This window comes from Kogia breviceps, chromosome 3 (genome assembly GCF_026419965.1).
Source record: "Kogia breviceps isolate mKogBre1 chromosome 3, mKogBre1 haplotype 1, whole genome shotgun sequence".
Classification (NCBI taxonomy): domain Eukaryota; kingdom Metazoa; phylum Chordata; class Mammalia; order Artiodactyla; family Physeteridae; genus Kogia; species Kogia breviceps.
This window is the reverse complement of record NC_081312.1, coordinates 85,696,204-85,723,488: the sequence shown is the minus strand read 5'-3', so window position 1 is coordinate 85,723,488 and position 27,285 is coordinate 85,696,204. Positions and strand designations below refer to the sequence as shown.

Sequence of the window (27,285 nt, the reverse complement as noted above, 5' to 3'; positions counted from 1 at the left end):
GATGGAGTGGGGTTGGGAAGGAGGAGTTGAAGGTAGCCGGGACCTTCTTCGATGCTGACTGTTTCCTGAAGGCCCTGCTTTCTGACTTATCCAGGTCCTGATCTGGCCATAGGCCCCCTGATCTCATGGGAAAAAGCCAGTGTACATCGCCAGCTTTTAACAGTGATCAAACTGCTAGGCCCATGGAAAAGAAAATGAAGTGGTTAAAACTCAGCTCATGTACACAGAGGGACAGGAACTCTCCCAATCCAGGAAGGCTCCATTTACAAGATAAAGTCTTGGGTCCCCAGACTGGCCTCTTGGGTCTATGAGACTCAGGAGAGGTCACTGATCTTTGTACCTTGGCAGGAATGAAACAAAGGCCACTCTGATCTCCAAGGGCCAGAAGAATGTTAGGTATCAATTAGGTGACTCATAATATCCCTGATCTATGCATTCCATCACACTCTTCCCCTCCATCAGATGTCTGCCAGTTCAAACAGACTCCAAGTCTAGGAGGCAGAGACGTGGCTTAATGCTGTGTTTTGCAAAGCACAGACGCTCAGAGTACTCTAATTATTATTATTAAGCCACAACTCCCACAGAGATGAAAGGGAAACATACGTAAAGTGCTCAGAGATTCTGAGAGGACATGGCCATGGGAGACATTCACCATCACTCTCTTCATCACTATTGTTACCCCACACTGTCTGCAGGCCCTGGGACACACTGGACTAACCTCAAATTAGTTCCCTATCTTTCTGCTAGATGATCCCATGTAAGATTCAGACTGCCCTGTAACCTCGTCACTCCCTCACCCACTGCTAAAAAATGTCTTGCATGTCACTCCAGGTCCAGTCTCCTCTAGCACCGTCTGGACTCCCTGCACTGGTCCTCCTCAGGGGATGTCCTCGGTCTTCGTTGGCTCAGACAGAGGGGCTTCTGAATGCAGAATGGCCATGTAAACAGGCTAGAGTGTACTCTGCTAAGAGAGTCTTGGGGGCCTTAAGAGGGCGATGTGAACCAGAAACACTTCAGGGGTGTTCATATCAGTGGCATTGTGGTCTGCTCCTAGTCCAGGCCAGTATCTAGAGAGGGGAAGCCCATAGGCAATTATGGTAGTTTTAGGATCTCTCCTTCTCTCTTACTCTCTCAACTGGAGAATGCCAAGTGCTTCTAGAGGTCCTGTTTAAATTCTTATCTCCAAGGACCATTTTAGTTTGAATTAGGTTGGAGAGAAATGCCCTGAGGTGGCCAGAGACCAAAATAAGTCCCCTGGGATGTTGTAGTTAAAGCTATTACCCTGGAAGGTCCCCAAGAGTCTTCTGTGCTTCTTGGGGATGTGGACCAGGAATTCCAACATGTGTCTACTCACTGACAGAGGTAGTTTAGTTCCAGGGCACCACACCTACCCACAACCACCTGGCAAGCACCAAATCTGTCAGCTACCCCTGGGCCTTTCTGAGGCACTAAACCTAGTGGGGTATAAACTAACTTTAGCCTACTCTATACATTCCTGATATTCTGCCCTAACTTACGCCTCTTTCCGCAGTTTTTCTCAGCTTAATGACCCCCTCCCCCTTCTCCGGCACCCAGTCACCTTTCTGAAAAGGGCTGAGCACTGCACACTAACTGGAGAGCACAAAATAACCCTGGGGAAGTCCGGGAGATACTCAGTTCAGGGCACCACACCCTACCCTGGCACTGTGCCTCTGGCTATCCCCGAGGGAGGGGTACTCAGGAACATTCCTGCTGCACCAACTGCCTACTGTAGAGAAGAGAGAAAGAGGAGCCTGAGGCCAGCATTACCCACATAGATGAGAAAGGTCACCAAAGCAAGCACTGAGCTAAAAGGCCAACTCAACTCCTATTCTCTTCAAGCTAATCTGATTTCAGGCAAATCCTTTGGATTCATATTTGCATCAATCCCTCCCTTATGATTCAGCTTTGGTCCCAAAGAATCAGACCAGTCTGTGGGTTCTCAGCTTGCCTCCTCTCTGACAGGAATTTGGGTAGGTGTTTTGTGGGTAGATGATCCAGTTCCACAGAGAATTAATTCTGGAACTAGCTTGGAGTTTTCAACAGCAATCTAAAGCAGCAAGGAGATGTGAGTTACTCAGGCCCGAAAGACCAGTGTTTATCAAACGTTTTTGACCACAACCCATCGTAGGAGACACATTTTACATCTTGATCCAGTATAAACATACATGCTCATAAAACTGAAATAAAAGTTTCACAGAAAAATACTCTCATTGCATGTGATAAACTCCAATTTCTATTATATTCTATTTCATTGAAAAAAATAATTCTGGTCATGGCCCACTTTACTGATTTCATGACCTACAAGTGGACTGGAAGCTGTAGTTTGAGGAACTCTGCTAAGGACCATCTCTCCCCACTGGGCATGGGATTCATCTCTGGTCCCTGGCATCTTTGTGTTCTGTCACTTTCCTCTTAGGACTCTCCACAGTGGAGCAGACATCCGGGCTAGGAAACCCCACGGACAGGAGTTTGCCTGGGCCCAAAACTTGGATGATTTTCAAAGGATTTACGGTTTTTGGCTTCCTCTGGATTTCTGAGCAGCTATCCAAAGGAAAAAAAAAAGGCAGGAAAAAAAAAGGCAGTTTCCTTTGACTCTGTGGAGGGGGAAGAGCAGGGGAAAAACATTCAGGGGCATCAGCTGGGTTTTATTTTATGTTCTAACTCAAACCAGCTTCCTGCTTGCAGGGAGGTTTGGGGCTGAGCTCCACTTTCAAAGGATCTAAGAGTCCAGAGCTCTTGCAAGCCTCCAATGTCTAGGCTTGTCCTGCAAGGCTCTTGCACGATGGACTTTATAAACTGACTCTCTCCCTTTCATAACCCTCTCCATATTCATTCTTCCCAAAAAGGCAGTACAGCTTCCATCTACCCTAAGAAATGGAGACAAACCTGGACACCCCCTTGCAAACCCACCCCGGGCTAAAAGTGCACAAGTTCAAGTAGCGGTGTGCTGCAGCTGGCTCACGCTGGCTCAGGAGAGCTGACTGTGCACCTCTTTCCCCAGCTCCACATTCAATGAGAGCACATTGGTAGCCTGAAATCACCATGGCAGGAGCACCTACACCATGAAATCAGACAACGCTACAAATCAGGGCCCTTCGTCCCCCTCAGAGAGCATGTAAACATTTACCAATGCACCGCTAAGCTCAAGCATGTTTTCTGTCTCCCTCGGACTATGGCTGTAACTCCCATGTGTTCCCTCTGCTTCAGGCCTTACTTCCTATAGTCTTTTCTTTTTCTCAACATGGCAGGCCACAGTGATTCTTTCAAGAAATATAGGAGATCATGTCATTATGCTGTTCAAAAATCTCCAATGGCTCCCCATCCAGATTCTTCACCCCAGTTTAGAAGGCCCTAAGTCACCTGGCCTCCGGCTGCTTCTCTGACCTCATTTCCTACACTTCTCCCTCACTTACTCCACCTCAACCACCCTGGCGCCTGAAGCACCTCAAGTGGATTCTAGCCTCAGGTCCCCTGCATAGGCTTTTTATTCCTCCCACTAGAACTCCCTTGCCTCAACTACTCACACAGCTAATTCACTCAGGTCTTTGCTCAAAAGTCTTCTCCACAGGGAAGGCTTTCCAGACTGGCTTTACTGCTATCACTCTATACCCAACTTATCCTGCTTTATTTTTCTTCATTGTACTTAGGAGTCAGATAGTGACCCAACATTGATTATATCTTTGTCCACATACTCACTGTCCGTCTCCTCTACCAGAATATGAGCTCCTTGAGGACAAGGCCTAAGTTGTTACCCCTCACTGATGCATCCCTAGCACTTTAAACAGTGCCTGGCACAAAATGGGCACTTGATAAATATTTGATGAATAAATGAATGCATGGCAGAGGCTTCAGGAACAGTGAAAGGACAGAGATGCGAAGCACAAGAAAACTGGGGTATTTCAGGCCAGTAAAGTTTCTCTCCACAAAGTATCTAAAACTGGTTGTGTGGGAATTCCCTGGCGGCTCAGTGGTTAGGACTCTTAGGTCCAGAGGTTAGGCGTTTTCACTGCCATGGCCCAGGTTCAATCCCTAGTCAGGGAACTAAGATCCCTCAAGCCATGTGGCCAAAAATAATAATAATAAAATGAAATAAAACTGGTTGTGACAGAAAGACCATGTCCAGATGAGGACAAGCATAAAGGGAGGTTAACGGTACAGGTAACATTTTGTTTCTTAAGCTGACGGTGGGCACACAATGGGTCCCTCTATTATTCCACATGTCTTTACTGTATGTCTTAAATATTGCACAGTAAATGTTTAAAAGAGAGAAAAAATATGGTCCAGGATGTGGTGTGGGGCTCAGCACCTCATGAGCAACATCCTTCTATAGTTCATATCCCTGACTTCTCTTTATCCTCAAGCCACTTCGTTGACACTCGTTGACCCAGCAATGTGAGGGGAAGGGGTATAGAGAGCTCAAGAATCTGTGTTTTTATTTGATTTAGGTTTCTCACTTAAGAGCTTATAAGGCTGCACATGTTTATGATGCTCTGACACGCTGCTTCCAGCAGAAGTTTTCAAGGACCACTTCACACATCCCTTCTCCTGACTGCTAAGTGTGGCAGCAGGTGATGAGATAGGGCTCCCTCAGCCTGGGTCCCTGAGTAACTCTGATGAACAGAGCACCCGCGTTGACCCACACTGCAACAAAAGTATGAGCAAGAAAACTACCTGTTGAGTCATGGAGTTGTTGAAGTGATTTGTTACCACAGCATGACCTAGCCCAGCAATTTTCACACTTTTTGGTATCTTACACTCTTTGGTTTCTTAATACTCTCAGAATTTATCAAGGACCTCAAAGAGCTTCCATTTATACAAGTTATATCTATCAATATTTACTATATTAGAAATTACAATGGAAATACTTAAATAAATTTAATTCATTCAAAACTAATAATAGACCCATTACATGTTAACACTTTTATTAAAAGTAACTCTAGTTTCCAAAACAAAACCAAAAAATTTAGTGAGAAGAGTGGTACTGTTTAACATTTTCGCAAATCTCTTTAATGTCTGGCTTAACAGAAAACGGCTGGATTCTCATAACTGCATCTGCATTCAATCTATTGTGATATGTTATTCTAGGTGAAGATTTAAAAAAAGTTGGCCTCATTTGGATATGTAATTGGGAAAGAGGGGATCACAGAGATTACCTAAAAGGGTTTTGGGGACCCCAGGGATTTTGTGAGTACACCTTGGCAACCAATAACCTAGCCCCTCCTGTATACTACAGCATCTCTCTTCATAAGGAAGCAAGCCCACTAGTATGAGAGTTCTGGCCTCAAGCATCATTTGAGGAAAATGAGACAGGGAAGAGGCCCTATGAGAAAATAGCTGTCCTCAAAGTCAGGGATGGGGCTCCAAGTTCTGACAGGAACTTCAGTTCCAAATCCTCATGGCCCAAATGCCAATGAAATATAGCCCAAAAGACACACCAGTCCAGGTAAATGATTCTGGCTGGTGAGTTGGGATACAACTGTTACAGGTAGCTGGCAGCCTGATACATCCACAGTTCTAGGAACATCATGCACAATGAAAACTCAGAATTAAGAAGAGGGTACCCACTTTGTACTCTGCAGTGATCTCCTCCACATCTGCAACACAGCCTAGAAGTAGGGAGAATACTCGAGTTGTGACCCAGCCTTTCCTTGGACAGGTGGAGAGTGTTGAGATGGGGGAAAGCCTACACCAACCTGAAAGAGAGTGTCATCTTTCCCCAGAAGCAAGGCTGCAGGAGGGCAGAATTACTACAGATACACTGCAAAGGAAGGCTTGAATACCCACCCCTCCCAACATGCACTAGGCAGGGCAGTACTGTATCCTAAGAAAAAGAAGGAAAGCAAAATCATCCCTCACTGTAATGAGATAAAGGGATAACTTCATAATAGCCTATTCCCAAGAGAGCAGGAAAGAATAAAGCCAACTGTTGAAGAGCTCTTCTGGCTCTCATTAAAGTAGATGGAAAAAACAGGTGGCTCAGAGGCGACAGACGGGACTACTCATTCATACTAGATAGAACAGTATTTTCCAACACGCAGATTGCAGCCTATTAATGGGATCTGAAATTGATTTAATAGGTTATGAATAACTAAAATAGAACAAAAAATAGATCTCATGGCATGCAGTAATGGTAAGTACTGAACGTGAAACTTTATTTCAGGGGTGTGTGTGTGTGTGTGTGTGTGTGTGTGCGTGCCCTGGGTCACAATGTAAAGTGTATTCCTTAATGTGAGTTGTTCATGTTTGAAAGTCACTGGAAATCCATTAGGGAAGATAAATGACATACTACAAAGTAATCCAGTATGTGATGAGAGTCATAAGAAAGATATAAAGTGCTAAAAAGGGAGGAAGAGAGATGATTTCTGAACAGGATCAGGAAAGGGAAACAATGAAGCTTTCCTGGAAGACTAGATGGAATGTGGCCTGGTCCTTGCAGTGAGGATAGGATTTTGACAGATGGAAATACAGAGAAAGGAATTCTCAGTAGAAGAAGTTGCATGAATGAGTTTGACAGAAGGAAATGACAGAGTAGGTGAGCAACAGTGAAAGCAAGGATCTTTTGTAGGAGACTTAGGTCAGGAGAGATAGACTATAACCAGACCGGGAAGGGCCTTGATTGCCAAACTAAGTGGGGTCATCTGGAGGCTCTGGGAAGCCACTGAAGGGTTTCGAACCAGGGACACAATCAATCAAAGCTATGTTTGGTGATGATGTATATAGGACACATAGCACAGGCAGGGAGCCCAATTAGGAGGCTATTACAACAGTTCAGATGAGAGGTAATAAGGATCTAGACCAGCATGAAGATAGTGAGAGTAGAAAAGAAATAATGACAAAGAAAAAAGTGACAAAGCCAATAGAACTGGCATGATGGGGCACTGTACAACTCTGGAGGAAAAAGACAGAAGACTCAAATTTTGAACTTCAGAGATAGGGAACAAGGTGGTGCTATGAAAAGAAATGCTGCCATGATCAGAAAGAGGACCTGGGTCTGGATAAAGTGGGGAAGGATGGGAACCGATGATGTCAGTTTTAGACATGTTGAATCTAAGGCGCTTCAGGAATATTTAGTAGGAACCACAGAACATTCAACTTAGCAACATACACATGGAATTGATGCTTGGGAGAGAAGTGAGGGCTTGAAATAGATATTTAAGAATTATTCACAGGGGCTTCCCTGGTGGCACAGGGGTTAAGAATCCGCCTGCCAATGCAGGGGACACGGGCTTGAGCCCTGGTCCGGGAAGATCCCACATGCCACGGAGCAACTGAGCCAGGGTGCCACCACTACTGAGCCTGCGCTCTAGAGCCCATGAGCCACAACTACTGAGCCCACGTGCCACGACTACTGAAGCCTGAGCGCCTAGAGCCCATGCTCTGCAACAAGAGAAGCCGCAGCAATGAGAAGCCTGCGCACCACAATGAAGAGCAGCCCTCCCCCACTCTCTGCAACTAGAGAAAAGCCCGAGTGCAGCAAATGAATACCCAGCACAGCCAAAAATAAAATAAATAATAAAATAAATAAATTTTTAAAAATCTATGGAAAGAAAAAGAATTATTCACAGAACTTCCTTGGTGGTCCAATGGTTAAGAGTCCGCCTTCCAATGCAGGGGACATGGGTTCAATCCCTGGTTGGGGAACTAAGACCCCACATGCCATGGGGCAACTAAGCCTGCGCGCCGCAGCTACTAAGCCTGCGCACCACAACCTGAGAGCCTGCATGCTGCAACTAGGGAGCCTGCATGCCACAACTACTGAGCCCGCACACTCTGAAGCCTGCGCGCCACAACCAGAGAGAAGCCTGCGTGCCACAATGAAAGATTCTGCGTGCCGCAACAAGACCCGATGCAGCCAAAACAATAATAATAATAAAAATAAATAAAATATTTTTTTAAAAAAAGAATTATTCACATGGAGGTGAAAACCACCACTGAAAGTACAATGAGGCAGGAGAAGACAGAGGGAAGAGAGAGTGAGGCTGAGGACAGAAATGGGGCTGTAGCTATTTTTAGAGTATGGAGAAGATGAGGGCTCAGGCAGTTAGAAAGGGAGAAGGAGAACCAGGAAGCCAGTGAAGGGGAGAGCTCGCAGAAGATGGGGTAGTCAATGTAAGTGCTAAAAAGAAGTGAAGAAGCAAGAAATGGACTCTCCAGAGTCCAAAGCCATCTGCAACATAGCACAGGGTCCCCAGCAGTCCCAACCCCCTAAACACATGATCTCAGGAACTCTAAGCAAGGCCTTCTAAACTCTTCTGGTATGTCTCTCTCCAGTCCCTAGATCTGACCAGCCCACAAGCTAGAGGAGAGGCACCAGCCAATGAGAGAGCCAGTGTGTGGAGCCAAGACAACAGCACTGCTAGAGAAGGGTTTCTTGTTGAGCCCACAGCATACACGATTCGAATCTGTTCTTGCTTTCTTAGTGAGAGGGACTACTACAGGGAGTCTGCAGTGGCAAGAAAGCAGCTGCTCCCTCGAGAGAGAAAACTAAGGGGCCAGAGCCACAAAAGGCCAGGGTCAAATAGGATTTAGCCGACCTCAAACTGGTAAAGAAACCCCAGCAACTGGGAGGAAGCCGATCTCTGTTTTGGTTGCCATGTTTTGTTGCCACCAATTTCTTTCTTCCCCCTTCTCCCCTTCTCTACTTCTTAATCCCACTCAATACAAGTTATAAATACCTGAGTTATAAGTCATTCCAGCCAAACTATGGGCTTGCTATTTCTATAAACAAGCATGTCACAGACCTGTCCGAGGCAGAGCCCTCTCTGCCTTTCCCTCCCTTCCTGCAGGTTAAGAATAACTATGCCTGTCTCTTGCCCACACACTACACTCTAATCTCACAAAGCAGATTCTCCACCAGATTCTGAGAATTGCCACTTACGCAAAAGCCACAGAGGAAGCCAAGGCCAGGAGTCTTTGTGCAGAGACTTAGCCAGCTGGGCAGAGACCCAGTGACCAGCCCTGGGAGGGGGGAGGGGGAAGCAGGTATCATGCCCAAGCTCACTCACTCCTGCTCCTTCAGAGACCAAAGTGCCATCTGGTCAGAGGCAGGAAGAGACACAATGGCCACTCCAAAACTGTAGAACAGACCTTGCCTTTCTACTCTGCTCCTGGTTCCTGTGGCTGATTTATGGTTCTACTTTCTATACCATGAAGTCTCTCAGAAACAAATAACTTCCAGTATGACAGAAAAACCAAGTTCCCTCACTAGAGATCAAGATTTGTTGGAGTTGAGCCAACTCTGCTGTGCTGAGATTAAAATAGCCTTAGCTTCTAAGGAAGGTGAGTCTGCCACTGCCTGGGAAGAGGTGACTTTAGAGATCCTTTAGCATAAGCCCCTGGAGACTAGAGAACATAGGTTCCCAATTCCGGCTGATCAAAAGAATTACTCAGAGGGCTTAACAAGTTTCTTTTTTCAGACAGCAGTCCCTACCCTATACCCATCCCCTGCCTCTGCAAGATTCTTGATCAACAGCTATGAAGTGGGCTTCAAGAATCTGCATATTAAAGCTCTCCAGGTGGTTCTAGTGATTAATCAGGTAGGGAACTATTCAAGTAAAGCATTTTGCTGCCTTTTTATTTCCAAATTTCAACCCCTTCTGGGACTACGGAGAAAACAATGCTCTCAGTATTCTTACAAGAATACCCACACCCATGGGCTGCAAAAGGTCTTGGGCAGAGAGAGGATCTACAGCTATAATAGATACCATTTATTGAATGTGTACTCTGCGCCAAGAACTGTGCTAAAAGCTTTGTAAGACCATCTCATTGAATACTCTTGACAACTTTATGAAGGACTAGTATTATTTCCATTTTAGTTATGAAGGAGTGAAGTAAGTAGTGAGTGGAAGAACCAGGATTCAAACCTAAGTCTGTCTGGTTCCAGAAACCATGGTGACCAAGGAGGGAGTTCAGGTTCTCCAAAACCACCAGAATGTTGCAGTTTCTGAAAGAGCACAGAGGGAAGTCACCATGCCATCATGGAGGCATCAGGGACAGGTCTGAGAACCACGGTAGAAGGCAAAGGGCACAGGATGAAGTAGAGGGGCAACAGGATCCTCTCCTCCTAGCGTTAATGTTTTTTAAAAAGTAGCAGGTCTTATCAGTAGCTTAAATGGGTCTAAAAATGTGTTCTGACCTCTCCTCACAGAGATGGTTGCAGAGAAGGGGTAACAGAGGGTCTTCCAATGTCAGAGTACCCCGCCTGGTCAGAGCACACTCACATCCAGCTGGCATTAGAACCTACAGTCAACACAGACAGCTGACACCCATTTCCAAGGCAACTAAAACTACAGTGTTAGAAGCAGAGGATTATGATTTCATGTGCAGATTGAGGAAAAGGTAAGGATGGCATCAGACCTCAAACCAGAAGGGAGCGAATGAGAGGCCTCTAGCCAAAGGACTTAATTATAATACAGCCAACAGCGGGCACCCAAGTCCAAACAGCAGCTTGAATAACACAGTGCCTGGTATAGAGCAGGTACTCCTACCTTCCCTTTCTCTTCCAGTGATCAGAAAGGCAAGGATAGGAGACATCTCAATTTAAGCAACCAGAATACAGGAAAAAAAAATTTTTTTCCTCTCTAGGGTCAGTCCTTGCTATACCAAGACCAGAACCACAAACAAAGCTTTATGACCTAAAAATCTGATCAAGAAAGGTCTAATTCTTCCTCATTCACCACCTCTACATGCCTGAGTTTTCTTAATCTCTTGGTTTCCAAACTTTGTAACCAGGGAGAATACTAACTGTTCCTTATCTGGACTAAGTGTGCAAAGTGAATGTGTGTTCTGGTACAAGGGGAGTGGAGAGGACCCTAAGTGTCCCTGCAATCATGCCAACTTGTTCCATGAGACTCTCCTAGAAGAAGGAAGGTCTCTTCAATGTGTTATTCTCTATAAAATTCTCATTTCCTTTCCATTCCTAACGCCAACACCCTGGTTGAGGCCTTTGGCACCATATTCCTGGATACAGCAATGGCTTTCTAATCAAGCTCCTTACTGTAGACCCTGCCCTCCCCTCCCAAACCCATTAGAATAATCTTTCCATAGTACAGCTATGATCATGTCCCTCACCTGCTCAAAAACTTTCAATGGCTCCTTAATGCCCACTAAATAAATTATAAATGTCTTAGCCTAGCATCCATCTGTCAATGGGCCCTATCATTCTTCTAATTCTATTTCCTTCTACTCATCATATGAATGATGTGCTTTTGTCAATCTGGATTATTCATTATTCTGCAAAGTAGCTCTGGGGCTTTTGTTTATATTCTTCTGCCTGGAATGCCCTTCCCTTCCACCATCCCATACTGAAACCCTACCCTTCCTTCAAGAACCAGCTCAAATATCACGTCCCCTATGATTCTTTCTGTGATCAACCTGGCCAAAAGTGACTCCTCCCTCCTTGGTATTCTTACAGCAGCACTTAATTTTCATCATTCACACGGCATGTGTTACTTAGTACCTTGTACGGAAGTTCTTTAAGGATCTGTCTTGTCTCTCTTGCTACTCTATAATCTCCTGTAAGGCAGAGGCTGTATCTCATACAACTCTATGCTTATAGCACAGCACACAATGTTTAACATAGTAAATTTGCTGAATCCATTTTTAATATTTTAAAAATATTTGTGAATATTCTTTGGTGCATCTTACTTAGTAAATTCTTTAACCTCCTAGAGAATTCTCCATCTATCCTAGCCAAACCTAGAAGCTGGAGCAGGAAGCAGGATTCTGATGCCTTTCCAGAAAGATTGGGGAAGGTCTGAATGGAATAATCCATGTGCCTTGCATGATTACAAACCAGTTTTACCCCTGACTTTAGTAAATACATGCATGGCATGGCTCTTCATAAATCTGACTTAAATTATAATTAACGAGTAAGTCCAAAAAGATTGAGATCATTTTTGTTTAATAAAAGTAACAATACTATTATTTAAAAAGAGCTTTACCTGTCCTTTTTAATCAGAAATGAATGGAGCTATAAGTAGTTATTCTGGATGTTAGAATTATGAATGACCTGTTTTCTTCTTTATGTTTCTCTACATGGTGTAAAAAAATCTTTTCAGAAAGCACATGTACTTCAGAAAGTATAAAAAGACATTTTATTTACCAAAGCTAACCAAGGAAATATTTTTGAGTATCAGAAATGAATTATCTCGGGACTTCCTTGGTAGTCCAGTGGCTAAGATTCCACGCTCCCAATGCAGGGGACCCAGGTTTGATCCCTGGTCGGGGAACTAGAATCCCACATGCATGCCACAACTAAAGATTCCTCATGCCACAACTAAAGAGCCCGCACGCAGCAATGAAGATCTCACGTGCTGCAACTAAGACCTGGCACAGCCTAAATAAATAAATATCTTTTTTAAAAAAGAAATGAATTATTTCAAATTCAAGAAGTTAATGATGAATTTGTGAGAAAATATTATGTCCTGTTATTACTAAAAAAACAAAGTTTATTATACCAGATATACTTCCAACATTTGTACATAACTTCTTTAATAAAATGAGTATACAGATTTTTAAATTTAAACATTTTAGATTTAAATATGAAATACACATGTTTAAATTAGAGAGACTTTTATCTTTACTGTTTTTTTCTACTTACAAAAATAACACACACTCATTGTAAAAAATTCCAACATTACAGAAATATAGAAATGTAGATAGTGAATGTCCACCATAATCTACTATCCCTCCCTGAGGTAACCAATTTTAACAACAGTTTGGTATTTATAGCCTCACAATTTTTTCTATGCATATACTAACATACATGTTTTAACAAAATATAAATAATCATTAACATAAAAACTGTTATACAGTTTGATTTTTGTCACTTAATAGATCTTGTATACCCTCTCTTATCGGTATATATAGATTGAACTCATTCTTTTCAACAAGTACAAGGTATTTCATTTATGGATGTACACCAATCTCCTATTGATGGTTACTAGGATTACTTCAAAGATTTCACTACTATGAATAACGCTCCCCAACAACAGAAAAATTCAGTTATATACACTTTTGTGTGGTGTAAGTGTTTGCATAGAATAAAATCCCAGAAATATAACTGTTAAATCAAAAGATATGAATATGCAACTTTTTCTTCTAATGGCTATTACCAAGTTGTCCTCTAAAAAAGGTTAGATGAACGTCTGCTTTCACCAACAGCAGAAGGGTATGAGTGCACTTGTTTCCCCACATCTTCATATATTTTCTTTAAGCAAAAATTATTTAAATAGAATATTTCACTCTCGTCCCAACATTAGAAACGTAAAACAATGGGTCATAAAATTAATGCATTTTCACTCTGCCTTTAAATTCTTAGTCTGAAAGGAAGCTCTAAGACTAATTCACTTCCCAAATTATTTCCCAGTATAAATGAATTAGCCCCAAAAGAAGAAAAAAGTTATATTTATTTCTACAGAACCTACTGCTGTTAAAAAGCATGCTTACTACTCCATGATTTCCAATCAGACACAGTAAATTAGGACTCCCCCCACTCCTGGTTCACTAGCTTGCCTTTTTTAATTCCCCAAAATCATATCCACAGCCCTGAAATAAATTACACAGCAGTTAGTATCAAAAAGAATATTTGCGAAACCTTTCTTTTGGTCAGTAGTTAAAGTATAGTTGATACAAGTTAATACTGGCAAGAAAAAGGGGCTGAAGATAGGTCACAATAAAAAGCTGCACAGGGAGGATGATTCAGTGTTGGAACAGAAGAGGCTGAACCTGCAAAAAAGGACTTCTCACAAATGGAAACTTGAAGGAATAAAATCTTGCCAGCAAATTAGAAGAAAATTCCTGGATATTCTAGAAATCTGTGGACCCTGATAATATTAGCAATCCCTTAATAGCTGTAAACTTATTTAGATCTTACAATGTGCTTTCACATTCATTAAATCTCATTGAATCCTCACAACAGCCCTGGGAGAAAGCCATCAGTATTCCAATTTTACAAATGAGAGAGAATCCAGTTCCCTCAGCACACACCCAGCCTGCCTACTTAAAGTATGGTCCAAGGAAGAGCAGCATGGGCATCACTTGGGAGCCTGGTAGTAATGCAGAGTCTCGGGGTGGGTCTGAATCTCAATCTGCACTTTAACAGGACCACTGGCCTCTTGCCCCCACCCACTAATCTGTCTACACCTCAACTCAGAGAAGCCCTGTTCACCAGCCAACTATGAAGGAAAGTCTCTACCACAGCTGCTGTGGAGGCCTCAAATGGGAGACCAAAGCAGCCTGGGGAAGGAAGGACAGCATAAGGAGAAAGGGCATGTTCAGAAAAGTCAGCAGCAGATTATTATATCATACGAAAACCATCATGGTGTGCAAAGATACTGTGCTTTGCCAAATAGAAGCTGACCAATAGTGTCAGGGTACCAGAGGCAAGCCTGCAGCCTGCCCCTTGCATGTTTAGTCCTGACAAGCAGCTGCTTGCTTTTCTCTAGGAAGTAGCTGAGTGATGGCAAGAGTCAAGATTTCTGAGCATGCTCCGAGCTCCTCCCCCATGATCACAAACTAGCTTGGGGCTTCCTCTCCTCAGGACTAACTGGGGCAAGTGCAGGAAAGCATGCATTAAGATCCCATGCTTTTGTACCCATAATGTTATCACTGTTGCCTATTTGAGGAAATAAATCAAAATAATACAAGTTTGAGATCAGGTGAGGCAAGGCACTTGCTCAAGGAACTTAGCAACCCCAGAGCCCACCTAGCCAAACAGAGTAAGGTGGGCAAATGGCCTCATTTTCATGTTCACTGAGCCCCAACTGTCATCATCCAGGTCAGCCCTGGCACAGGATATTTTAGATCCAGCTTTTTTCACAGAAAACAGACATTTCAACTCAGCGACTCTCCACAGCTTCAAAGATAAGGTCAGTTGTGCGTAGGGACAGCCACAGAGGTAACAAAGAGGTGGAGAATGGGAATGAAAAAGGAGAGATTTGGGGTAGGTGGCACTAACAAGCAGTCAGGAGTGTGAGCTACACAATCAACCGCCAACTAAGAGCAGAAGAGTTTAAAGCCTCATGATACCCACACACAAAAACGACGGAGGCATCTGTTGGTCTCCACTTCACTCCCCCACCTCACTCCAACCCCAAGAGAGAAGCAGCAACTGCTTGTGGCTTATGGTCATCTGGAACCACACAGCTGTGCCCTGACAACTTGACATTCACGTACCCACAGAACCACGAGTTGTACAGTTCCTAACGGTACCATAGAATGAGAAGTTGGGATACAGTTCACGAAATCTGGAGTTGGGAGTGGGAAGAGGAGCAAGGATGCAAGGGACAAGGGTTACTGAATGATGGTTCTAAAATAACATTCTAAGAAGTTCATTAAGTTAACTTTTATGGGGAATGTTGGGGGAAAAGTATATTTTTTAAGGTACTGCCCTTTTCCAAGCTGATCGCAGATGTGACTCCTGGCTATAGCAACACTGGGCATACTTCTGTGCTCAGTGTCATGTTTTGCACATGAAGACTCCCTGGGAGGAGTACAGGATAAAGATTAAGAGCAGGCTTTGGAGTTAAGACAGCCAAGATTTGAATCCCAGCTCAGTCATCTACTGGCTATATAACCACCTCTCTGAGCATCAGTTTCCTCATTTACGAAATGGGGATAGTAATAGTACTTATAAGGGTGGTGTGAAACTTAAATGAGATAATATATGTACATGCTTAAGCACAGTACACAGCAAAAAACTCAATAAATGTTAGCCATTATTACCACTACAAATATTATTATTTCTAGTATTATTATTGTAAGATAAAGACAGGAAGCACTGACAACAAAGGCTGGAAAGGGGTGGTTCCAATAAGCATACTACCTGGAAATGTTGAATAGCACAAATCTATAATGGATAGAGAAGAAGAAACTTGAAAAGAACAAATAGTCAAGATCAAGTCCTTGAGTATTTTAATTTTTAACAATAAAATCATCTTAATTACATAAGACAAAAATCTCATCTCACCTTAATGACACCATTAGCATCACATCCTTCAGAAACTCAGCAGTGTTCTATTTCTTGACTTGGGTGGTGGTTACGTGAGCAATCATTTTATAATTATTCATAATACAAGGTTATATTATTATATTTCATAAACTTTTCAAAGTCTGTTATATTTCACAATTTTTTTAAGTTTCATTTTTAAGTGCAAGCACCTTTAATGGGTCAGCTGAACTCACGGGGAAATGATCAGAAGCACCACTAAAGGTACAAAGAAAGCAAAGACAGAGGAGAGGTATGACGGGAAGTCAGAAACTTAGTGAGCTCAGCACAAGTGAGAAGCAATGTTCAAACCCAGAAGAACCTGAGGAATTCCTTCTCAGGATTCCTCCAAAAGAGAATGTGAGAAAGTGGGGGAAAAAAACCAAAATAAAACGCCATGTGGTCTCACAAAGTATTGTTCCAAGATTTTCCACTACATTTAAATCTCAACTATGAATGAAGGGGCAGGGAAGGGAAAGTATCTTTAGCTCCATTCCAGGTTTAGGGGGGAGATAAAGTGTATAAATTTAAAAATCTAACCTAAAAAGAGACTGTTTTATAGACTAGGGAAGCAACACACAGAGCATTACAAACCTTCTCTGTGATAAAATGAGAGAGGGTGGAATTCACTCCCTAGAAGTCTAGGAGGAGATATCCATAATATGAACTCATTCTTCCGTAAGCGTCCTTCAAAACCAGAGGAAAATGCTGTGGCCAATTAAGAAGCACTCTGAACTTGCTGATACAACATTTAGCAGGAAGGAAACCAAGATTTGGAAAATCTGAAAAACCAAAAATACCAACCCTAAAGATCTACACTGCCCAATCTGTCTGCCACTTTATTTCTTGCCCTCCCGCTACCCCCCATTTTTTTAAAAGAGGTAACAGAAGTTAAAGTAAAATCCACAATGTGGATTTGATTCAGTAAACTTCCAAACAGGTAGGCAGCTCTCACTCCACACCTCTACTAAGAACTGATGTGAAAGAAAGCTGACAGAAACCTGGCTCTGTCCTGCATTAAACAACAGAGCCCAGAGGAGAGGCTTAGCTTGTAGCAGTGGGAATGTGATTCATAATATAACAAATCCTACTGAAAACACTGTAGCTTTTTTCCCTACCAACAGAGCAGTCTGGACGTGAAGTAAAAACCAACAGATACTGTGAGAACAACAGTGGGACAGACCATGTTCCCAGAGAAGCTCAGTTTGAATAAACATAGTCCCAAATTTCAAGCCCTAGACTGTTTTCCAAACAAAGAGGCAGTGATGACAGCCACAAGTCCAACTTGAGATTCAGAGGGTTGACAGAGAGGTTACAGAGGTCAGGCTGAAGCCTCATTTCTATGAATGTTTTTTCATTAGTCAAGAAATGAAAACACACAGATAACAAACGGGAGAGAGAAGTGAAGTCAGAGAAATACCAATGGCCCCAAAGACAGTCAAAATACTAGCAAGAAAGAAGACAGTGACTCAAACAGATCTAACAGGGGAAACTTGCCCTAAATTACAAGCTGACAGAGGAAAAAGAAACTTGGAAAGCAGCAGTATTGTTAGACTCCGAAATAAGTGAGGCCAAATAGATGAGGGGAGGCTTTGCAAGACAACTTAAAGCCTGAAGAGGCTGGGCTATTTTAGACAGCAAAGCAAGAGGTGTTGGGCTGCAGAGAGAAGAATCCTCTCTCTCCAGTGAGACTTACTTTGAAGGTTGAGGGCAGCTGCAGGCACCAGAAGGAAAAGGAAATGGAGATCAAAGGAACAAAACCAGAACACCTCACACTTTTCCCTGTACACCACCTGTTCTGAGGAGCTCAAGCCACTTCACAAGCCTTAACTGAAGACTATATCATAGACAGAAAACTCAACAAGAACTTGCCCAAGTTCACTCACAAAGACAGGTGAGGGGCAGGGCTGCTGGCCACAGAGGCCTCTACTCTCAGTCATCTATTCTAGGTGGGGAGCCCAGAGAGTATGTATTAAACACTAAAAACTCTTGGTTGCTATGAGTCCCAAGGGCAGTGGGTAGTGGAATGGTGACAAAAAAACTGGCTAGGACTCAGGGATATTATCATAAAGTTTTCCTATTTCTGCCCCCAAGGGAAATTCCTGCTGATCTAAGTAAGGCAATGACCAGCTCCTTACATCTTACCCTACAACAGGGCACTTCTCTCAGATCTATCCCTAATACAGCAGTTTAACAGAGCAATCAGTCCAGAAGATACAATGGAGATTAAAAAAACTACTCAAGGAGAAGAGTATACTTACTGGGCTAGCTTTATATATTCTCAAGAAGCCTAAATGAGGACTTGGGTATGAAGCCAACAGATTTCAGGGTGGGCTGAAACCAGCAGTGGGCTTCTGGTGTAACTTAATATATACACAACTAACAAACTCTACCCCCAGAGGTTCTGATTCCATATAGATAGGATGGGGCCCAGGAATGCATATTTTTTTAAAAGTTGCACAGGTATTCTGATGTTTTACTGCCCTCCTGACCTCTCCCCCAAGTTTAGCGCCATCACGCTAGAGCCAGCCAGTGATCCATAAATGCTTTGAAAAAAGGATTTCCCTGGTGGCACAGTGGTTAAGAATCTGCCAATGCAGGGGACACAGGTTCGAGCCCTGGTCCAGGAAGATCCCACATGCAGCGGAGCAAATAAGCCCATGCGCCACGACTACTGAGCCTGTGCTCTAGAGCCCATGAGTCACAGCTACTGAAGCCTGCACGCCTAGAGCCCGTGCTCTGCAACACGAGAAGCCACCACGATGAGAAGCCCATGGACCAAAGAGTAGCCCCGGCTCGCCACAGCTAGAGAAAGCCCGTGTGCAGCAACGAAGACCCAACGCAGCCAAAAATAAATAAGTAAATAAATAAATTTATATTAAAAAAATGAATATGACTCCTCACTGCCAAATAGGAATAAAGAGTCTCAATACTAATACCTGGGCTCAAACACTAATCCAAAGCTGAAATTAGATTACTGCCAGTTTTTTCTTCTCTATGAAACTCACCTACACAAATTCTTCTTATAGCCACATACTAAAAGGCTCAAAGCTCTACCATACAATCAGGCCGGAGAAACACTGGGAGAAGAAATGGTGGGGGGAGGATATGAATTAGACTTATATTCATAAAAACTGAGAACTAGAAGAAAGTTGCAGTCACCTTGCCCATTGTTTCCAAAGGGATAATATATAACTCAGATTGTATTAATGGCTATTAATAAGGAAGAAGATTTCAAAACCTCCCTCACTTTTTCAAAACCTAACAACCCTACAGCACAGGCAATCCTTTTGTATCCCTAATTTAAATCTTGCCTGCTTGGCTTCAGTCCATTTCTGTCCTTTGTTAAAATGAAAAACAACCCAGCTCCTTCCACATAAAAATCTTTCAGAAACTTTAAGAAAAGAGGGGGAGGGTTAGCCACGAAGAGCACACACATTTGCTTATTAAGGAAAACACAGTTCAACTGACATGAGAGAAAGAACTGACAATTGCACAGTATTTGAAGTTGAAGAGTGTTTACAACTGATAACTTTGAGTTACACTTCATCAAGACTCAGCAGATCTGGCATAAAACCTCAAATTACTCTTTTCCAATTCTATTACACTGCAGAGACTTCCTTCCCTCCCTTAGGGAAAGTTTAATACAAATCTCAGCTCTCATCTACTCTCTCTCATAACTTAAATCCCCATCTCTACTGGCTCTCACTTTGGCTTTTAACCATATTTTAACCATATTTTTAACTAGGTTTCTCCTGAATTAAAAAGCCTTTAATGAGCACTACTTTCCATTCTCTCTAATGCCCTTCACACCTAAACAGGCTACATCTCTATTTCTTTTTTTTCACATTTTATTCTTCCTAATTTTGATTTCTCTTCTAAAGAGGTCACAAACTCCTCCTGATCATTTTTGCTACTCTTCTGGAATTTCAAGTTTATCCCCACTATATTTGACATCTTTAAACTGTTCTCACTCATTTATTCATTTAGTATTTAGTGCATTCCTTACACTGTACTACACAGTGTAATGTAAAGGAAATAAAGAACATGGCCCTGACCTTAGGAAATGAAGACATACATAAAAGAACAATTAGAGATTGGTTCCAAGGTAGTAGGGCTAGTCAGAGAAGGCCCTGTGGCTCCAGTAAGTATAGAGTTGGATCTAAAAATAAGTGGAGAATTTGGTGAAAAGCCTACTTTAGACAGCAGGAACAGTTATGATTCAAAGCAGCAGGCCATATGAGGTAAGAGCTGCAGAAAGGCCCTCTGTCGCTTCCTTCTTTGTCCCCACCCCACACAAAAGGCATATGTCTTTTGGTCTTCAAATTTTGTTTTAGAGTTATTTATCCATGAAGCACAAGCTCTCTGACTGTTACCACAGCTAACACATATTAGAGCAGCTCACAAAGCCTTGTACACCAGGTCTTAATGTTGGTTACCACAAGGCAGGCTTTTAGAATCATCTCAGGTAGAGTCTTCAGTAAGGCGTGTGGGGAGTCAGGCATCTGCAAGGTCCGAGGCACACAAAGGCAGCTACTACTTTGGGTGCTAAAGATATGCACCAGCACTCTTGCTCTGTCAGACTGTTCAAGAGTCATTCAACTTCAGCTAAGTATTTCCTTCATTCACAGCTCTAGGACAAACAAAACCATTTAAAGCAGTCTGAAGCACTGAATTCCTATTTGAAGCAGGGATGTTTAATGGTGATGCCAAGGATTCCCTTTTTCACTGTTTTCCTTGAGAGCTTCTCCTCTTCTCTTGCCTCAGGACTCACAGTTCAAGCATCCCTTCCTCTGTGAAGTTTTTTTCTAACCCCCCTAAGCTGATTTTGGTTCCCTTCCCTGTGCTGCCATTAACACCTTTATACATACTTCTAGGACAGCACTTACCACACCATGTTGTAATTATTTGTTTACATGTCTGACGAGCCACAAGCTCTTTGATGGCAAGGATATAATGTTTTATTCATTGCTGATTCTACACATGATAGGCACACAATAAATGTTTGTAGAATGCATTAATGATGAATGACATGGTAAATTTTAAAGAATGGTAACCGTATCATCCAGATTCCAGACCAAAATTACAATAAGTATTAATACTGAAGACTAAACTCCCATCATACATTTCTATTACCTATACCATTCTTGGTCAGAAAAAGAGGCCAAAGATACAAGAAGATGGCTCTAATAGTGCTGGTCATTGCCAAGTTACCAGCCAAGAATACGAGAGCTTACAGTACTAAGAATGATCCAACACAACAAATGAGTGAATGGAGCCAAATCTAAGACGGTGTCTATGTTTCAGGCTCATTCTCCTGCTTCTGGAGACTATAAACAATGATTAATATGAGCCCTTGGAAAAGACACTATCTCCACAGCCATGGAACCTTGTGCCCAATTTTGATTCCTGTTGAATGAAATATACAGCAAAGGTGTTCACCTTCTGACCAAATCCAAGTAAGGTCTTGCTAAGAGACAGGGATCTGAGTTAAGCCCTCCCAGAACTCTGCCATGCTGTACATTAGCATTCTAAATCATTCCTCATTGGGTTTACTCATCTCTTAAGAGATACAGGCAAGGCAACAAAATGCTGCTGTCTCAAATGCCTCTCCCTGTAGCAATCCTGCACTACACAAGGCTACTGTGTTTACAGGCTGCTTATAAGACACAAAAGCTTATCTGATCCTGTGGGAACAAGGCCCCAGGTTCCCTAAGGGATTAAATAAATTAGTCTACTTTTGTATTCGCAAACTTGTGGGGCTCTACAAAGTTGAAGAAAGCATAAACACCTACACCCAGACATGGGAGGGGATGGAAAGGGACTTGGTCTCTGAGGAACTTCTGAAGCAGGGTGGGATACAGTGAATGAGATAAGCAATGTTCAAGGGCAAACCAGAATTGCTTGGCTGGCAGATATTTGGCCCCTTGCATGTTACCATTCCTAAAAAGCCAAGAAACTCCAGTTAAATTAATTCAGGTCTCTTGAATAGATAAGTAACAGGGAAGAGATTTGACACCAGGGAAGAGCATTTACCTAGCCAATTCCTCCAACTAGGTGTTTTAGCATATTTCTTTCTGCTACCACTGTCTTACATAACCCCAGCTGTGACACTAACACTTGCGGGCTACATTAGTGGCAGCTTAGCCCTTCACAGGATATGAGGTCCCACTACCCTCTTCCAAGAAGGAAAACTGAGTCACAGCATATCAACTGGCTTCCCCAAGCACAGACTTAATTTGTAGTGAGGGCACAACTGAACCCGGGTTGCCTTCCTCATGTTCTTCCCTTTTCATAGATGAATCTCAGCATGCTCATCCCTGCTTGCTCATTGCTTTCTTGAGGGTCAGAGATGGGCACACTTGGTTCTTTAGAGCCAAAGTGAGCTTCCAGTTCTCCTCTTTCCCAAGAGGAATGTAAAAGACGGACATGGAGCAGAGGAGGGTAGGGGAGGAAAGGGGTGGCTCCCAATACTAGGACTCACCTTGGAGCTGAGGTCCTCTCGCCGGTTTCCTGCCTTACTCCTGCGTAATTTGATGGATGGGGATCGCAGAAGGTTCTTGATCCGGCTGGTAATGGTTGACCCTTCCACAGCCATCATAATGAGGAGCCCCCCAGGACACTTCCTGGCGCAATCTTAGGACTTGTCTCAACAGCGGCACTGCTTTCCCACTCCACAGGGCCTTCCAGTATGCCCTCTCACTGACCTGAGATGGCAGAAGGCACCTTACCTTCCGCCTAGCCGTGTCTGCAGCTCTAATCTCTAGGGACTGCCCTCTCCCTCCGCCTCATCCCCACCTTCAAGCCCAGTGCAGTTTCTTACAACGCCTGAAGGACAGACTCATGTAAAGGGGGGCTAAAATGCCTGAGCTGCGAAGAAACGCCAGGGCCACACCTGCCAGAGGCGTTCAACTGAAAGGATGGGATGGGCCCTAGAAGGGCTAGTGGCCGGTCTGATTCCCGTTAATTCCCAACTGTTCTCATGGCATCTGCAGTGTCCAAACAAGGAGGCCGCCGAGGCCACCGAGGAGTCCCACGGGGTCCTTGAGCACCTGCGCTGACGGCCGCAGGGACACTCAGCGTGGCGGAGCTCGCTGTGGCCCTGCAACCCGTTCTGCCACGGGAGCCTCCCTCCCCCACCCACGACCCTCCTGAGCTCGCTCTCTGCCAGCCGCAGGAGCCCTAAACCTTTCACTTTCCGCTCCCTCAGAAGCCCCTGCTACTCGCCAGCGCCCCCACTCGGACCCAGCCTCACCAGCCCCGGGCCGCGTGGGCCGCCCGGCTCGCAGCGCCCTCAGGCATCGCGCTCAGCGATTTCAGCTCCGCGGCGGCGGCGGCAGCGGCAGCAACAGCTATGGTGGCACGAGCGGCTCAAAACGCGAACTACCGCCTGGGCTCAGCTACGAGCTGGGTAGGAGGAGCGGAGGAGAGGGGGAGCGGTCTCTACGCAGGAGGGCGTTCCCAGAGTGGACAAGTACTGCTTACAGGGGCGGAGCCAATGAAAGGGTCTAGGAAGTAGAGGACAGAACCAAGGATTCCGCACAATGCAGTCGCGAGTATGGTTCCTAGAGGAAGGTCGGCAGAACACAGCTTCAGAACTGAGAAAATCAAGCCTTTTATGGTATTATCAGGCCCGGTCCCCCAGATAAGTGCACTTCCCAGAGCCCCAACAAAACGGTAACCACGCCCCCAGGGTGCTACGGTTGGCATTTGATAGACCCGAGGGACCAGAGCTGAAACTAACCCTTAGCTCAGAATTACAAGACTGGGGTACAGCCATAAGGTCTGTTCCCAAGCGCTGGGATTGAAAACGGATATAATAGTTTCTGCTCGCCGCCTGTCCGGCGCGTTGACCTACGTGGAAATGACTCCTGAGTAACTCCTTCGAGCGCTGAGAAGTGTATTGAACTAGGCAACCTAATTGGCTGTGATGGAAGAAAGAGGAGGGAGCTTAGGCGGGAAGGGAGGCGGGGTGTCAGGTCAATATGCCTATGGATCTGTTTCATGGACTCCTTAGCCTCCAATGTTCCATTGTGTTCTCATCCAGAGTTAACCAGGACTTTGTTGCTCCAGATATTTTCCATGTTCCTTTCAAAATTTACTCGTGAAAACTTTTCCCTAGTACAGTTACTTCGGCGAGATCACTGCCAAGCTTGCTGTCACTAGATTCCGTGGTATAGTTTTTCTAGCTCATGGGTGGGGTAAGCGTGCACAGAAATACCTTTACATATTACTTCATACGTGTTTCAGCCTAAGATTATTTTCTAGGAGCCTTTCTGCCTCATTGCTATTTAGAGAAATTACCTTACAAAAAGGTTAACCTATGCCAAAACACTTGGGCTCCAGAGAAATAGGACACTGATACATCTCTCATCTGACCCAGACAGATCCTTGGAACCCCTGGGGGAGATGACCTGTTAGCAAGAGGGAAGGACTCCTAAACCCATTGCTGTGAGTGGGTCTTGTACAGCCAAGTGGCAAAACAGGTATATTCTTGTGTGTATTGTAGCAGGTATTAAAAATGAGAACTGTAAAGCTAACAAGTTGACACAAAGATCAGGGAAGTCACCTCCTGGGAAGACCAACTGGTAATAGCTACCAGAAGCATGAAGCTTCCTTCCCTTCAACCATGTGTGGCAGACATAATGAAATATAAAATGGGATTTTCACATTTTCTAATCTGGAGAAGGAGCCAAGGGTCATTAGCCACAACAGTAAGAAACAGGGGGGTGGTTCCTTCAACTCCTTGCTAGTCTGTGATTTTACCTCCATTGGAGGGAGGGGGGGAGAAGGAACCAATATAACACTGTTAATAAAGGGTGCCACCTGGTGTCCTTACTTGTGTGCTGCATTCCCTAGCAACTGCCATCTCCACCCACTAGAGATGTCCCTAATTCTCCTCCAGATAATTTTTGTGTCCACTAGTGGCTTTCTCACTTACATAAGCACTCATGGCCAGGAAATGGGTCTACAGAATGTCATTGGTCATTTCCTGTACAAAGCTACCTTGGTTTATCCTCTTAGAGAAAATGTTCCCCAAATTACTCCCATCTGAAGCTGAAATTGCAGAGACAATACAAGCTCCTGCTTTCATTGTCGAAGATGATCTAGGCGAAAAACAACTGAGAACAGTGTAATTAAGAGATTTCTTAAGTCTAGAATCTGAATACTTCCAGTATAGGATCAAAATCACGTATTTTTAATTCTTCACAATTTAGTCCAACCTTCACCATCTAGTATACATAGCATGTAGCCTTTTAAGTGCCAATATGGGAATACGCTGTAAGATGAGAAAATAATAATCCCAGGTCCAATGTGAACAGGATTATTCCCTTTTATCCAAATTAAATAATTGCTATCCCACCCTCCAAAATGCAGCTGACCCTTACATACATATTTCACAGTTCATATGCTACTTCACTTTTTATTCTGCTTGTCTATGTCCTCAATATGTATAACATGGTTGTCAGATTCTAAAATTCTAGATGTCTAGGAAAAGTGTATATATACCATTGTCTGTTTTCATGATGCTCATTAGATAAGATTTTTAAATTTACCCTAGACTTAACATACAAATAAGTGCAATTTTAAGATCCTGGAAAACTAACAGGCTAAACATTTTCTCATCAATTCAAATATTTATTGAGCACCTTTACATGCAAGGCACTGTGGGACAGCTGAGACCAGTGTTCGCAGTTGGAAACAGGATGGATCTCAAAACAATGCTTCCAATACTGCTTTCCTATTTAACAAAATCTAACAGCAGAGTTTACAATGATAGAATTTAGCAGAGTTTAGATTTGTCTCAAAATTTCCAACTCATCCCATGGTTTAGCCTTCTCACCCTCCATACATACCTCCATCACTATCACTCAACACATCTTTGTAGAGCAGTTCAGTCATATTTAATATACAATTATGCCTCAGTTCAAAAGTTGTATATATCAAATTATTTCCCTCTAACTTAATTTCAAAAACACTTTTTTGGCTGTTTTTTTTCTCCAAATGGCAGTTAAGTCTATTTTCTCTGCATCCAGCAATTCATGTTCATGTAAAATTTCATTAGAGATAATACAATAACATGAAGTACTGATGCCCTTACAAACATTTTCTTAAAAATCAACAATTCTGTGCAAGGAATCTATTCTGATTCTTGGTTATAAAAGTATCCGAGGACTTCCCTGGTGGTGCAGTGGTTGAGAGTCCGCCTGCCAATGCAGGGGCGCGGGTTTGTGCCCCAGTCCGGGAAGATCCCACATGCCATGGAGCGGCTAGGCCCGTGAGCCATGGCTGTTGAGCCTGCGCGTCCGAAGCCTGTGCTCCGCAACGGGAGAGGCCACAACAGTGAGAGGCCCGCGTACCGCAAAAAAAAAAAAAAAAAAAGTATCCGAAAATGTTCCTACTCTGTGCCTCTGTGCATTTTTTTTAATCTCCTGGGAGTGAGGAATAAGGGTCATCATTTTTCAGACCCATCTTCAAAGTGCATTTACCTCTCAATTCACCTGATATCATTCCATTTCAATATCTCAACTAGTATAATTAGGGGAAAAAAACTATACTACTAAACCCTGCTCCAAATAATATATGGATTGTCTGCCTTACTTCCATGTTCAAAACATTTTTCAACTCGTTATAGAAAGGCCTGTTAAGTATTTCATCATAATTCTGGGAAAATTACACACATGAAGTTAATATAACTGGATTGATCTGTTAGTGACTCGAGTAGTTAGTTCAATGTCTAAAAGGACTCCTTTAATAAAAAATTTTTGTAAACTGTGATACTAGTTAACATATAGCTTGCTTTAAGAGTATCTATTGTCCTTAGCCACTAAGACTATGTTTATGTCCTGTTATTCACCAGGGGAACAGTTATGTTACACCCTGAACACACTGGTACTATGAGGCTTGCCATTCTTCACTGTAGAATGACTCCTTAAGCCAAATACTTGCCATCAAGTTGTACAGAATTTCGAAGTCTCCATGTAAAACATGCTGCAAAGATTAGAACACCAAAAACCTCCTCCAAATGGCATGTCCGAAACTTTGAAAACAGTAAGGAACACCTATTATTATCTCCTTCAGTGGCACTTCTCCCAAATATTTCTCAGGGCATTAGAATTCTCTACTCCAACTCAGCACAAACCTCCCAACACCAAGTCCTGCTTTAATTATTGTAACTGATTTATTTAAAGTTTATACATTCTTCCTTCCACTTGCCAAATTTCTTCTGTTCTTAGGTTTCTAAAAAAATAGTCATTTTTCAAAAGCAGAAAAAG

At 43.2% G+C, this 27,285-nt stretch overlaps 1 protein-coding gene across 2 annotated transcripts in view; it reads right to left on the bottom strand.

Moving 5' to 3' along the window:
* The window catches only part of MAPKBP1 (mitogen-activated protein kinase binding protein 1), a 51,142-nt gene extending 27,748 nt beyond the window's left edge, over nucleotides 1-23,394 (bottom strand). The window contains exons 1-2 of one of the 2 annotated variants that reach the window (XM_067029055.1): nucleotides 23,265-23,394; nucleotides 22,494-22,716 (exon numbers count right to left, since the gene is read on the bottom strand). In XM_067029055.1, the coding sequence (XP_066885156.1) occupies nucleotides 22,494-22,610 (117 nt within the window). In that variant the 5' untranslated portion in view covers nucleotides 22,611-22,716; nucleotides 23,265-23,394. The remainder of the gene's footprint in view (nucleotides 1-22,493; nucleotides 22,717-23,264) is intronic. The other variant, XM_059058099.2, reaches the window with a different exon arrangement.
* Between the last annotated feature and the right edge of the window lie 3,891 nt (nucleotides 23,395-27,285).